Source organism: Bombus bifarius, unplaced genomic scaffold (genome assembly GCF_011952205.1).
Source record: "Bombus bifarius isolate JDL3187 unplaced genomic scaffold, Bbif_JDL3187 scf7180000007970, whole genome shotgun sequence".
Taxonomy (NCBI): Eukaryota; Metazoa; Arthropoda; class Insecta; order Hymenoptera; family Apidae; genus Bombus; species Bombus bifarius.
The window spans coordinates 1294733-1310143 of NW_022884356.1; the positions used below are offsets into that span (position 1 = coordinate 1294733).

The 15411-nt window shown below is 31.1% G+C and overlaps 3 protein-coding genes and 1 non-coding gene across 9 annotated transcripts in view; 1 reads left to right on the forward strand and 3 right to left on the reverse strand.

Moving 5' to 3' along the window:
• Positions 1-1216, reverse strand: part of LOC117211529 — a 50161-nt gene extending 48945 nt beyond the window's left edge. The window contains exon 1 of one of the 2 annotated variants that reach the window (XM_033455532.1): positions 1070-1216. The gene's annotated coding sequence lies outside the window, so the exon portion shown is untranslated. Of the gene's footprint in view, positions 1-612 lie in introns of both variants that reach the window. The other variant, XM_033455523.1, reaches the window with a different exon arrangement.
• Trnar-acg lies at positions 90-162 on the reverse strand. Its single transcript has one exon. It is a non-coding gene; the product is annotated as a tRNA-Arg (tRNA).
• A 1969-nt stretch (positions 1217-3185) lies between the features above and the next one.
• On the reverse strand, positions 3186-9385 carry LOC117211560 (UNC93-like protein MFSD11). Of its 2 annotated transcripts, XM_033455583.1 has the most exons (3): positions 9063-9385; positions 4806-5918; positions 3186-4701 (listed from the first exon to the last, which is right to left on the reverse strand). In XM_033455583.1, the coding sequence occupies exons 1-3, from the start codon at positions 9153-9155 to the stop codon at positions 4678-4680; spliced, it is 1230 nt and encodes a 409-aa protein (XP_033311474.1). In that variant the 5' UTR covers positions 9156-9385; the 3' UTR covers positions 3186-4677. The 2 variants fall into 2 exon arrangements, with proteins under 2 accessions (XP_033311474.1, XP_033311465.1); XM_033455574.1 differs by having other exon boundaries at positions 3186-5918.
• A 1008-nt stretch (positions 9386-10393) lies between these two features.
• Positions 10394-14828, forward strand: LOC117211647 (rho GTPase-activating protein 44-like). 4 transcript variants are annotated; one of them, XR_004488289.1, is made up of 11 exons: positions 10394-11032; positions 11381-11534; positions 11615-11900; positions 11981-12205; positions 12330-12627; positions 12714-12953; positions 13048-13841; positions 13913-14085; positions 14159-14220; positions 14341-14388; positions 14473-14544. XR_004488289.1 is itself a non-coding variant. In XM_033455792.1 (10 exons), exons 1-9 carry the CDS (start codon positions 10980-10982, stop codon positions 14207-14209), a joined length of 2274 nt encoding a protein of 757 aa, XP_033311683.1. In that variant the 5' UTR covers positions 10394-10979; the 3' UTR covers positions 14210-14220; positions 14341-14481. The 4 variants fall into 4 exon arrangements, 3 of the variants coding, with proteins under 3 accessions (XP_033311683.1, XP_033311673.1, XP_033311664.1); XM_033455792.1 differs by having other exon boundaries at positions 14341-14481; XM_033455782.1 differs by lacking the exon at positions 14159-14220 and having other exon boundaries at positions 10395-11032; positions 14473-14828.
• The last annotated feature ends 583 nt before the right edge of the window (positions 14829-15411 follow it).

Here is a 15411-nt window from a genome sequence, read left to right on the forward strand (position 1 = left end):
AAATATCTGTATGCTTTCTGTGAAGACTAAAAATGGAAAATATATATAAAGTGATAAAAAATAAAAAAAATACAAAAAAAATGACTTTCCGATCCTGCCAGGATTCGAACCTGGAATCTTCTGATCCGTAGTCAGACGCGTTATCCGTTGCGCCACAGGACCAACTTTTTACTTAATCTTTAAATTCGATATAAGTGGTACACATATAAATCGTATATCGAAGAAACTGCGAATATAAAACTTAAATACTAACAGACATCTTCAAATTTTACATGATTTACTTAAAGTATAGTAAAGAACGGACAAAAGAAAAGAAGGAAAGAGAAAAGAAAGAGCATATTTATACCCGTTATGCTACAAAACAGTTTTGCTCGTCTAATTGCCAGTTTACGATCTTTTAAAAGAGAGCAAAACAGATTGTAGAAGAGAGCATATATTTATAAAATCTCAGGAATGACAGTCAACCCCTGACATTTAACGTGAACTAACATTTAAACAATGTACGTAAACACCGGGAGAAATTGTTAACGAGTCAACGATCCAGATATCGGAATCGCGTTGTATGTATTATTATATGACATTAAATGTCATCGTGATGGAATATCGACTCACCGTGGCCAAACGGAACAGAGCGTTAGAATGAAAAAATAAGGCACGCACAACGAGATTGGGAACGCGGGCGATACACGTTCGAACGTGCACGGCACACAACTCCGACTTTCGAAACAATACACACCTCGTGACACTTCCGCGAAACAATAATAATCAACACTATCAAACGATCTTTCTAACGTTGGTTCATTTTTCGAACGATCGACGATACACACCCAATAAAAAGATTTTCCAGAATTATTCGTGTTCGACACGAATAGCAAACTGTTCGTTGGTTAAGAGAGAAAAAAAAAATTCAGACGTACGAGTTACTTAAAAAGCACGTAATTCAACGAGTAACGTCAATGTCACCCCGCCACTGTCCATGGAATAACAGGAGGGTGTCGATCCAGTCGAAGAAATTGGGAAAAATCGCGTTTAGATGTTTGCCACGAATAATTGATCATTCTTCACTCACCCTTCAGAGTTAGATCAGTCACGTGAACAACATAACTACGCGCGTCCCGTTCAAATACTCGAAAACACGAGCGAAACAGGCCGAGAGCTGTCACAAACCGTCGTTACACTCGCCATTTTGATTTACACTGACACTCAGAAACGACCAGCGAGGTGTTTTACCGCCAGTACGCATGCGCGCGACAGGTGGCTGCCCGGGAGTTGAACAGTGTCTGTATACAACGCGTCGTTGATATTCTAACCGAAAATTTTTAATAAATGGTTACTTGTTTAATGCAACATTGGAATATTTTAGAATCGTAAAATTATATAAAAATAATAAATTGTTGTGCGTATGTGTGTGTATATAGGAATTATTGAAATGTACGGTGTTCTACCACCAATGTATTTTCATATTGAAGTTTCTACGTCTTGCGAGGAACTTACAACTGCTTTACCGGTTTAGTGTCATTCCATATGTTATCGACTCAGCATAGAATACTACTACAACGCCAATAGTAGATGGAATACTTGAAGCTACTTGCATACGGTACACAATGTTCTAATGTCGGTCAAGTCGCATACTTTTTGTTCATTTCATTCCCAATTTTTGATTAATAAGTTATCTTCTGTTTCCAACATTCCAAACATTGATTGATCAAATATGTATATATATGTATATGTGACTGATGTCTTGATGCCAAAGTAAAGACTACGTAGTAAATGTAAGAGAATTTAAATGTTCGATATGTATCAATGAATACTAAATTGATAAATTAGAAATTTACAAATATTTTTAGATGACATCGACTATTGTTCTAATAATATTAGGAATCATACGAAGTGTTATGCTTTCTGTATCATATATTGCAATTCAAATTACACATATTTACAAATTTGGTCGTAATATATTTACAATAATACTTTAACTAAGAACGGTTTGAAAACTGGATAAATTTTCTATATATTTTGTGAACATTGACATTTACATAGATTTTAAAAATTGACAGAAATTGATCAACAAGAATAGACGAATTTTATTAATGGACAAAAATGTACTTATTCTATATCTATACGGTACATACACCAAACGGTAGGATTATGTCTTAAATTAGTCTCAAAGTTAACAGGTTATTCCTATGTACAGAATATTTTCATACAAAGTACAATATCATTGACTATTTCCTTCGACACCATGAAAAATAAGTTCAAAATTATTTTGTTCGTATATTAATGTACATACATATGTACATAATCGATAATACATGTTTTTATTATTTTTCATACTATTGCTGTAAATACTAGAAAATATCATTTCTTCAACGTTTTTTAAAATATCGATAGAAAACCGTTTACTGTCGCAGTTATCAAGAATGCAACAAACTAACTTTGCATATTACAGTCTTACCACATTTCAAAACCGCGAGAACTCTATTCCATTGAACATATATCAATGTATATACTATACATGTATCAGTACATGTATAGTATAAATAGAAATTATAAGACATTTATGTTAATGGAAGTTCGTGCTATTTATTCACACGGAAGCACAGTGTTCTCTTTATCACTAATCTTTTTAAAAAAATATAGCTATTTTCGCTTTATACTCAGTTCAAACAATATCTATATCATCTTACATTATAACATTTCACAATCCTAATTTCTTTACAACAGAATCTTTCTCCTAACTTCGATTAGCAGAAATAAAATATATCTATAAAATATATATAAACTCGTTTAAACAAAATGTTCGTTCATCTAAAAGCTTTATAAAAATCTGTAACTGCAAATTCATGTAATAACAATCCTAGCTTTATAGTGATACTATATATCTTACAATAGCACGAATTATTATGCAAACGGTATAAAAAAGATATCGCATTGGCTGGGGTTATTTCATACTTATTTCATATTTTCTGCATCTTAATCGCAAACATAGATTAAATATATTTTCTACCCCTAATATAGCCGTGAAGTTCTTAAATACTCTCTCTACCATCATAATTCTTTTCTATAATTATGATAACATTCACTATTAAAAATATACTTACAAATAACAAGATTCATAAAAAAAATAAATTTATCTTTAATACATATATATATAGATAAAGAGATGTGATGCTTTTTTGAAAATGTCACGAACTTCCAGAATCTAGTAGAATTACTTGGAATTATTTTACAAGTGCAAAATTACTATTCGACGGTAGTAACAAAATATACAACAAAAATGTATAATCTATTTCGTTTCAATGTTTCTTAGTTGGTAACTATTATAAAATAATTAATAGAAACGCAGTCTTTTACGAAATGGTACTGAAACATTGGAATTGCACGATTCGTTAATATTCTTATCTCGCTATTCATTTTTGTTTAAGGCTTAACACATTCGCTGCTACAAAAATATAGTTTCTCTACCTCTGAAATTACACAGTTGTCGTCAGAAATGTCTTTACTTTAGGTGATATCTGTTAACACGCTGTTCATTATGGTTTTTGTCTTTCTAAGTCTTTCGTTAAAGCTCATAAAAACAAAAACGCAACAGTTAAACGAACAGCGTTATTTAAATATGTAGTTAAAGCGACGCAATGTTGCATCAGTAGCAGCAAAAATTGTTTACGTTGAATTAATGCATATTAAATGCCGTTTTATACAATAAAGCTTTAGTTGTACGTAGTTTCTGCATATGTGTCGTATTTGATCGTAGTAATTTCAGTATCGTTTGATATGCTTTTTGAAAACTAACTACTTTTTGTCATTACTTCTGATTCATAACAATTTTGTAATTAGTCAATTATAGAATTCAAAAAGTCTACGAATAGAGCTAATATAATTTCTTCGTTTATAAATTCCTTTGAAATAATTTACGCATTAAAAAATTGCTTACGTGGAATTGGAAATATCTTTAGTCTCCCCCAAATTCTATATTTAGATTTCCAGAAATCTTTATGCTTCCAACACCACTACTTTTCCCAAATTTAAATTTCGCAAGAAAATCTTTACATCGAATACACGTGACTTATATAATAAATTCCTTCTTTAACGTGGTTGATAATTAATAATGGGACAGAATTGAATGCGTGGTATTAGCGCGCGAAATTCAAACTTGAAAAAAACGACATTCATACGCTCCAATCTAATACATATGTATGTTTATATATATGTAACAAAATCTTTAGTCTTAACTATCTATTTTTATAAAATAATATATCATTGTTACCACTCTTCTCATAACAATAAAATAAATTCATTTGCTTGAGCATTTTTTAAGCCTCCACCATTCTATTTTTTCTCGATTTATAATCCATTCAGAACCAAACAATGAAATAACGTGTAAAAGTTGCGTAAACGCAACATTATTAAAAAAAAGGTACACCGAACAAGTTCTATAATGTTGAAAAGCTCAACTTTTTTCAAATTGGCAATATTATGATATTTAGGTGAGAGAAGAAATACTAAAGATAAAAACATCCAATAAATTTTTAGAATTTCATAATCACAATGTAAATTCGATAAGATTGGATAATGTGAATTAACAAAACCACGATAAGATTAAAAAATGAAATGTTACGTTAACGCAACGTTCGTCCGTAAATAGGTTACTCGCTCGACACGTCGCTCTCTGATTGATTACTCTCTCTTTCCCTTCTTGTACTGTACTCAACGAAACAGAAAGTACTAGTACCAATAACGATCGTTATCGTTAAGATTAGGAGCTGTATATGGAGGTAAACGACATTACTGTAAGCGAAACTTACCGCAGCCGCGACCGATTGGCAAAATTTAAACAGTGCAAAAGCTGGTGCACTTCGTTGTGGAAATAATATGCCTAATAACGAATAGACCTGGGTATTGAAACAGGCATCTCCAAAACCCAGAGCGAGACTTCCAGCCATTGCCAAAACTGGCGAGGGAGTGATATAACCTATGCCGTCGGTATCTGCGAATGGCGAGTCGTTCGGTAGATTCAAGAAAATGGAAACGAAAGCGAATAAATGTGCGCAGAACCCGGTAAGCACCACCGACCACACGCCACAGACGCGAGATACCTTCGAGCCAAAGATGCCAAAGAGAGCTCCGCCAACCACTTCTCCGATTCCAATGAAAATTCCAGAAAGACCAATCAGACTCTTACGCGAGTCACCCATTGCTTTGGTGAATCCGATACTGGACGAATAGACTCCCGAATAAAACGTCAACACCAGTCCAGTATACACAAACATGGAAGATAGCAAAAGTATCTTTTTTGTAATAAAAAGATCGATCGCATCGGTTAAAGCATGCCAGGCAGCTAACAACGGTTTCTTCCTTGCAGGTTCTGGTATGCGAAGTTCTTTGTCGGCGCTCGAGACGCCTTCTGCTTCGCCTAAAACTAGGCTATTCGATATCCTTCTCAAGGTAGCCAGTAAACACGTGCCGAGAATCGCTAATCCGGTGAGCACACCGAAAACGAGTCTCCTGGTCGTCGCATTAATCTTAGAATCGGTAAACATGAAGTAGACGAAAAGGTTGCCAGCAAACATGGAGCACTGAAAAATCGCCCAGAATATACCAGCGTTTCTGGACATCGTGTCCGAGTCGCTATTCTCCGTTAGGTATTGTCCGTGTCCAGTCCATATCAAAGCAGCTCCCAGACCTAGGATACAGGAAGCAGCATAAAGCAGAACGTTTTGAGGCCAGAGGAAAGATCCTATGAAAAGGGCGTAGCAACAAGCGCCGGTCAATATAGCGATCCTCGGCCCTGTCATCGAAATGTACGACGGCGCTAACCAATTGCACGTGGCAAACACGGCATAGATTATCGCTAAGCTAGTGTAGGCCTCGCCGGTGAAATTCGGATCATCCTCGTTAATACTTTGCAGCACTGTTTTCTGCACAGAAAATAAGCCTAATATAATAGAATATAACATGTTTATGTTTTTAGTAAATTGGACTTTCGTTATCTTTACTTTTTAAATACTTCGACATACTTAGTTACAATATGGTCGATAGGTTATTTTAAGAAGAACTATAAGGACCATAATTGTTAGAATCCGATTTTAAAAAATTGTGGAATAAGAATATATATTAGCTTAAATGATTTTGATTACGAATGACTATTATAAATGATTAACATTCTTTTTTATCCTAACGTGAAAGAAGTAATTGGCCATTTGCATGGATCGCATTAATATTTGAAAGTTTTTGCATTTCAGCAACGATGAACAAAGTATATATAGATATACTGATGTCCATGATGAGAATCTAACATCTAATTCGAGACCGAGACGTTTTAATCTTGTTCTTTCAATAAAAGTGAAAGGTTTCTTTTTATGTAGTAGAGAATATAGCTTAGAAAGAGATAAACTTTATTGCGTTGAAAATCAATTTAGCGCGTCATGTAATACCAGAAACTATGGAATAATTAACAAAGTAGAGTGTTAAGTCAAGTAATCAATCAAGATTACTTAATTTTAATTAATCACCAATATCCTTTCATTGCATACTACTTAAGTCTTTAGTTCACTGTTTATAAAACAGGTCAACATGATTTCGTACGTTAATAAATGCCATCTTTAGAATAAATTATATGATGACGATCAACTGATTTTTAAAAATATAAAATGCGCTAATAATTTATTAATAGTACATTTTTAATGTTAATTTCAAAATAGGCAATAAGTTATAATAAAAAAATATTGCAAGAATGTATTCTAAAAACAGATTAATTTCAATTATTGTAAATTGTTCTTATACTAACAAATTTGATTACAGATGCCAATATCATCATTGATATTTTTATAGATAAATGTAGAAAACAACATACAGAACTTCACGATGATCCCAATTTAAAAATATTATTTTTTATGAGATAGATATTTCGATTACACACCGACTTTGTTTCAATAAATATTTTTATTTGTACAGTCATTATCCGCTTGATTTTATACTCGTGATTTTATACTCATACACGGCTTCCTTGCTTTCATCTTCATTGCGGGATAAAATTGATAGGAGTTATCAGGGCTTGACAATTAAATGATATCTCTTTCTTGCTGTGCATTGAATCATTCATTAAACACGTTCTATATGATATGTACATATCAATGTGCCATATTCAATGTAATATGTATTTGTATTCTGTATTTATAACATTATATGTATGTCTTTATAAAGATGAAAGAAATAATATTATCTTATCGACATATATGTCATATTGTGGCTTTTAGTTTATACTTTAATACAGAGTGGAATAACATTTTTATTGTATCGTTACAACAATTGCAATGACGACCATTAAAGTTATAAAATTATATGTTATTGTTAAAAGAAAATAATACTTTAATCTACAATTTTTACGCATCATACATACTTATAGAATATAATAATAATAATAAAAATTCCTACTTTTATCTTAGATCTGATAAATGGCTGATAGTGATATTAGCAGCTTAAATTTCAGCTGAAAGTAATTTTATGTTTATCGCATATTAAGAATGTAACAAAGAATAATAATTTTACATTTGGATTCAAACCAGACTGACGCGGTTCGACTTAACTGTTTCTCTTCTCGCAGCTCATTCGTTTTATGTAATAGATGCTAACGAAATGTGACAATTGTCACTAATTTTTTATAACGATACTCGAGAAATTATCATTTAAATATACTTGTTATAAACATCCTTAAATGATAAAAATATGTGTACAATTCCATTTAAAGAAATTACATTGATATTGAAATCTTTGTAGATAAAAATTAAAAAGAAAAAACGAATCTGAATATTTTGTTAACTTTCTCCTATATAAACAACTGACTCTTTCATGAAAACATTCTTTTTAACATTGTATGTATAAAATTTCAAAGTCACATGTTTATATTTGTTTAAATGAACGCTATGATAATAATGATGCATGCTTTTATTCTAATGAAACATAAATGAATCACTTTAATGAATTACACTATTGTGAAAAACATTTTACAGATTCTTACGTAAAAAGTACTGCGCATATAAAAATGACAAGAAATGTTATCTGTTAATCATATAACAACATTATATATATAATAATAATATTATTATAGTTAATCTATATTAGATTACATTATAATTAATATTATTATATTTATCGCTAATTTATGTTTCCAAATTATTAAGTGTATTGTTAAATATGTTAATATAATAATCATGTGATTTTAAAACTTCAACAAAGAACCATTATGGGTATGGAATACATAAAATGCGTTCTATATTTCTTAACATAATGGTATATAAGTGAAGATATATAGTTAAAGAAGGAAAATATTAATGGTCAATTTAATTATTGATTTTTAATGATTCCAAAATTATTACATTTGCAGTACTTAATACTAAATAACTTTCACTTAAAATAATGGCTCCACAACTTAAACCATGCGTAATAATGAACACAATATGTTTTAAGCATACAATAAAAAATACGTAAATAAAGTGTTTAAGATAATTTCAATTGATTATGATAAATATTGCAACTAAATGTTCAACTTACAATATTATTTATTACTATAACATATAACAAAGCTATAAGAATAATGAAAGTTTTTTTTAAGTTTGACATATGCTAACCTTACGTAGTTAAAAAAGACAGTTTCATACATTGTCCATTTAAATGGTTCCATTAAACCTTATCTTAACATTAATTTATGTTTAGCTACATAGTGACAATATTTCCGCAAAATATTAAAAATTTTATTCATTTTCAGTTTATTCACTAATTACATCTCAAATTTTTCGTATAACGAATGAATAATTATGAACCCAGAGAGAGAAGTATTTCCTCTGTGATAAAATTAAATATAACTCATGCATATACAAAACCTATTCAATTTATGTATATGTTGTATCAAATGTTATCCATATAAACCACATTGAACAGTGATTTATATAAAATAAAATGTATATGTATATTTCGTACAAAACTGTAAAATATATGTAATAAAGAAAGATAAAAAAATTCAGATCAACATTAAAATATTGCGATGATCTTATTTTCAAACTTACCTCGATATTTCCCATTGTCTGAAACGCGGTAAATACCAGCATAAATCCCCAACTTAGTATCAACACATTTAAAAAGCCTCTATCTATTGTCATGATGATCACTTTGAATAAAATTTACCAAAAATAGAGGAAAAGAATGGGAAAAAGTCCAGACAAATCTTCCGCGCGAGCACTTCAAGTGTCGTTAACCGATATTGTGTATTAAGAGTCAACAGATGGTCACGATTAGTTGAGAAATAAAGGCCAACGTGTGACAACTAACAATACATAATTCCCTTCTTCCCTTTCTCAATTGACATGATTTGAAGTCATCGTCAAAATATGGTTGAATAGTTATCGATTACATGATACGTTACAATAAATATCGATATATCGATACCTTACACAATACGAATAGGTTATGATTGCTATACTTATTTAACGCTTGTATTGTATAATAACGTTTTTTCGAAAAACATTTCGTAGTACGAAAAATATATCAAAACTTATATACAATTTTGCTAATATTTATTTTATTTCAATATCATTGATTCGAACATGTATAAAAACTTTTTACGAAAAAGGTTTTGTATTAAAATGTAATTTATACAAACAAGTTTGAAAATATACATATATATTTATTTCTTATATTTTGCGGAGATCATAAAAGTATTCATTGATAAATCCTGATATTCAGTGGGATCATATTTAATATTTATTCTATGGTTAAGATAATTATTCATGCTGCATACTAAGTTTTTACTAAATATATGTTTGCAATAAATATCTTGTAACTAAATAGGTTATAAATTTAAGCAATATTTTATTTTATTTTCTCCATCTACATATTATGGTTTTTGGATAAAATCATTGCTTGTTTTACACCTTAAGCTTACAAATAAACCTTCAACTTAAAACTTGAAATATATATTCTTAAAACCTAGCTAGGTAATCTATGGTAACAGAATTTCTTTCATAAATTTGAATAATATAATCATGATAGTCGTATCTCATTACAGCGCTAATAAAATTTCAAATTGTTTTATATAAAATGCACAGAATGCATACAATATAAAAAAAGTAATAAAATAATATCGTTATAATTTTTAATAGGTAGAACGAAATTCTACTTTAGTTTTATTGCTTTTGTTGTATGCATAAAAATATAAATTTGCATAAAAATCCGCAATTTATATATAATAGACACAATAAATAGATAAAATTATTTTATAATAAATATTGAAATACTTTCGTGAGTTACTATAGGTCACATCGTTACAATTACTTAACGCGTTTCGCGAATTTTATATTTCAAATTTCGCGCGATTGAAACGATTTCTCGTTCTAAACGAAATCTGAATCACAGTGAGAAACAAGAATGGCTGACCAAGAACAGTAAAAAGTTGTTAGTTGTCCCGTTATCGAATCTTTTGATAGAAATTTAATGCCTGTTTAAAAAGGAAAGCAAAATTGACACGTAATCCAAGTTTTGTCAAATAATGAACAACGTGAAAATCTTTGCTCGGTTTCGCGGTTTCATTAAACAACCAATGGTGAACAAGGAAATAAAATGCCGCGATTAAAATTTCTATGATTTTGACACGTTTACAAAATTTAAGATCCAAGAAGTGAATCTTGAAACTTTTTTGAGAGTGGAAACTCGTCGATATTGTGGAAGGATATATCGATCGGGACATTCTATTTGTTCATAGAGGGTGTGGGATCATTATACAAACATTATGACGAATTGCTGCCTTTCGAGTGATACGAAGGATTCTCTCTATTTTTTTTATCGTCCGCATTTCTTTTATGTCCTCTAATTATACTAAACATGTGTGCCCGTGAACGTCGTTACAGTTAACAAGTGATAAGTGATCATAATTTAGTAGATTATCGTGTAATTTTATTTATATAATAAGCGTTAGGTGTTTATCAATCATGAAGAAACAATTCTTCAGAGTTAAACAGCTTGCTGATCAAACATTTTCTAGGTAATTGTGATTTAATTTCATTTAAAAGTCTACGAAAATTTTGCTTTTTCTAAATGTTACGATTGGTAGATAAAATATTAAACATTTTTAAATAAAGCATATAATAATATAATATTTTGATATATCTATCATGATGAAAGATAAGAATCTCTGTTTTTCTGTATAATTTTTAAACAATATAACTTTGAGCAATGTCAAAACACCATAACATTCGATAGAAGCAGACATGATATACCAAAATAGCTTATGAATCAGACTATCTCAAAATGGATTGACTTTAAAGACCGTTATGTTAATTTGAATTTGTCAATCTTCAAAAATTAACGAACTAAATATTTGTTTTTATAGAGCTGGCAAAACAGAAGTGCTTACAGATGATTTACAAGCTGCAGATAAACATGTAGATCAAATCAGAATGGCTCTCATTGGATTAAACAAAAGACTTGGTAATCCACCAAATCAGGCTATGACACAAGATGTTGCACTGAAGGAAAAGCGTTTGGTAATACATGATGATGAAATTTATGTTTAAATTTTGATGATAGCTTCTTTTTACGTTTTTAAAAATATATATCTTTTCAGAAAAAGTGTCCAGAATATATATTAGGTCAAACAATGTTGGAGAATGCTCCTGAAGATGGTCTCATGGGTTTTACTTTGTCAGAGTGTGGACGTGCACAGATGTATTTAGCAAATGAGGCAATTGAACATGAAGCAAAAGTTGAACAATATGTTGCAATGCCTCTTCAACATATTTTAGATACTGATGTACCAAACATAATAAAACATAAAAGAAATTTAGCCCGATTAACTTTAGATATGGATAGTGTGAGGACAAGATATCAACAAGCCAGTAAACATAGTGCTAGTAAGAAGAAATTTTAATCTGATCTTTAAATTGTATTACAAGAATTATGTTTATATTTTGAAATTAATATTGTGCAATAGGTGCAGGTGCAACAAAGGTAGATAACTTAAGAGAAGAATTGGAAGAAGCAGAAACTAAAGTTGAGCAATGTAGAGATCAACTAGCTGCAGAAATGTTTCAACTTATGTCACGTGAAACTGAATTAGCACATACTATTATACAATATGTAAAACTTCAAAGAGCTTATCATGAAAGTGCGCTACATTGCCTCGAAGACCTTATTCCTGGATTAGAAAGCTATATTAGTACGTATTTAATCGTATTTATGAAACAAAAACATTTGGCGCGTTTGACGAATTTTATCATGTAATACTTCCAAGACTTACCAAAAAATTTCATTTAATATGTAACCCTGTTTCATAATTGTAGATGATAACGAAATGAAACCAGTTTATGGTTATCCTTTGGAAGAACATCTCAGAGTAACTAACAGAAAAATTGCATTACCCGTTCAATTGTGTGTATCTGCGTTGCTAAGATTAGGTATGGAAGAAGAGGGCCTTTTTAGAATAGCTGGCGCTGCGTCAAAATCACGTCGAATTAAATTGAGTTTAGATGCATGCTGCCTTACATTACCAACTGCTCTTGAGTATAAAGATCCACATGTCATTGCTGGTGCATTAAAATCTTATCTTCGAGAACTACCTGAACCTCTCCTAACTTACAAGTAAATATAAAAATAATATTTACTATCCATAATGATGACAAAGAAAATTATAACATTATATTCGTTATTTTTATCTTATTTCAAAGGTTGTATCCTGAATGGATGGCAGCTGCAAAAATAACTCAGAATGAAACAAGATTAAGGGCTCTATGGGAGGTGTTACATAAGTTACCAGCTGTAAATTTAGAAAATCTGCGGTTCCTAATCAAATTTCTAGCTGTTCTCACTAAAAACCAAGATGTGAACAAAATGTCGCCACAAAATATTGCAATTGTAATCGCGCCCAATTTAATATGGAGTCCACAAGAGGATGCAAATACAATGGTGTAAGAATATTATCCATTTACATTATTTGTATCATTGATCATCATAGAAAAAGTTATATGATAATCTCTACTAATGTAATATTTATTATTTCAGAATGAACATGAGTACAGCTAATAACTCTAGTCTTATAGTTGATCAGTTGATCACGTATGCAGATTGGTTTTTTCCTGGTGAAATAGATTTTGATCGCGATTTAGAAGTTGGTATTATAATTGGTTCGGAAAATCAAACTACGAGTATGCGTCGTTGCATTTCTAACAGTAGTCTTAGTGATCATGGAGAAAGTCCTCCACAAGGCAGTCCTAAACCAGCAGCTCGTAGGAAAAACAAACCAGCTCCAACACCACCAAGTATCACTACTCCGGATAAACATGATAAGAAACCTGATGATAAACCACCACCCACACCTGATAAACCACCTAGACCTTTAACATCAGGGACTCTTAATCGCATAAAAAAACATGAAACAACAAATACCGAATCAATTACAAAACATGACACTAGTACAGATAAGCAGGATGGAAGCACAGAAACAGAAACTAAACAACAAAATACTGAAGCAAATGCACTTATTGATTCTTCGTTAGTTAATTGTCCAGAACGCGTTGACGAGGTACAGGAAGATTTACATAATGCAAACATAGAAACTGAAAAGATTAATCAAGAAACTCAAAAGGCTGAAAAGAAATTAAATGTTCCTATTGCTCTTGAAAGGAACACTATGGAAAATATATCGTGCAATAAGTCTCTTATGGAACTTGAAAATTCAGAAAATTCTACACAAAAATTAAAGGTAATACCAATCGAAAGACCGCCTCCCACTACATTAGAAAGACGTAGACCAGTAGCTGCCCCAAGAAGTATAACCAACATAGTACATAATGCGGGTAAATGTTTTTATAATTTTTTTATCAAGAAGCATAATACGAAATGTTTAATATGTGTCTTAATCTTAAAGAAGAAACGGTTGAATTACGTAAGAAGGCGGACAATAATCCTGTATGTACAAGCACACTTGATAGAAGTAGTAAACCGGCGATTCCAGAACGACCAGCCGGATTAATACGACCTTCGAGCCTTATTAAACAACAACCACGGCACAGTAACGAAAACTTAGACAGCGAAGCAGGAGTGAGTATTAAGGGTTTCTAAACGTCACGTTTAGTCCCAGTATATGTAAGATAATTCTTTAAAATAAATGTAGTTACTGCCAATGGACTCGACAAATATCACTGCCTGGATATTGCAATTTTGAAATACAATAACGTAAGCTATAAATAAAGATGAAGAATAAACGTGTTAATAGCTATTTTCATGAAAAAATGTCGAATCGCATAATAATTTTTCAGAGCTATTAATATCTTTTTCCTTTTTAATAACCTATAGCCTTTAACTTTGGAAAGAGCTCATGTATATTCAGTGGACAAACAACAGGTCAGTATAATACAAGTGCGTGGCAGTGGCAATGTGTTCTGCACCTCGGGCAACAACAATGGCAACGCGGCTTCGAACTTACAGAGGAGCCCCAGTGTAGGTAGTCGACCTTCGTCTATGTCCTTGTACGGCGAACGACCGGAAAAACCAGCCAAATTGAACGCTCCGGAACAAACGAAAGCCCACGTGCGAACCAGATCAGAAGGGAATATTATCGATGTGCAAACTCAGACTGAGACGGTGGTAGTTGTTAAATCACCGCAACAACCTGTTCCAGCTTCTCCAAGATTTCATCAAAGACCTCCGCGACCTCAACCGCCACCACCACCTCCACCCACCGCGCGTGTTAAATCGGAACACGAAAGTACTAATCTCTAGAATCAACTGTATAAAAAGTGATTATTACATTTATAAGAGAACTTTATAGAAATTAATATTTTTAAAAAATGAAGGCTATATTTCTCATAAAATAATATGGAACTGTAGGAAACTCTTAACAGGATAATGTAAATTTTCCTATTTTTGATGTTAAATAATGAACGTTCCAATTTCGATAATTACATTGAAATTGATAGCACACTTAGATAAAATTTCATTTTAACTTTTTGAAATTATGCAGAAGGTGAAAAAATATGTTTTCTTCTGTATTTTAAAATTAAACATTTTTAAGTTTTTATAGTTATATACTAAAGATAATTAAAAAAAGTTATACATCTTATTTTCATATTTAACTCTAATATTTTTGCAACTTATCGACTTTTATACTTGTTATCAGAATAATGAAAACATAAATGTATAAAAAGACGTGGCATTTAATGTCTCTAGATTGACATACCTTTTAAGCACACAACTTTCAGTATGGTTATTATGTAATACAAAATGGTATATATTTGGCATTAATTATAACACATTTGTATGTTATTTATTTATACTTGCAGAGTATATGCTAGATTGTGATGCATTTAATAAGGTGATTACTTATAAAAAAAACACAGAAAAGGGATGAATTTTTCGAATTAGCTT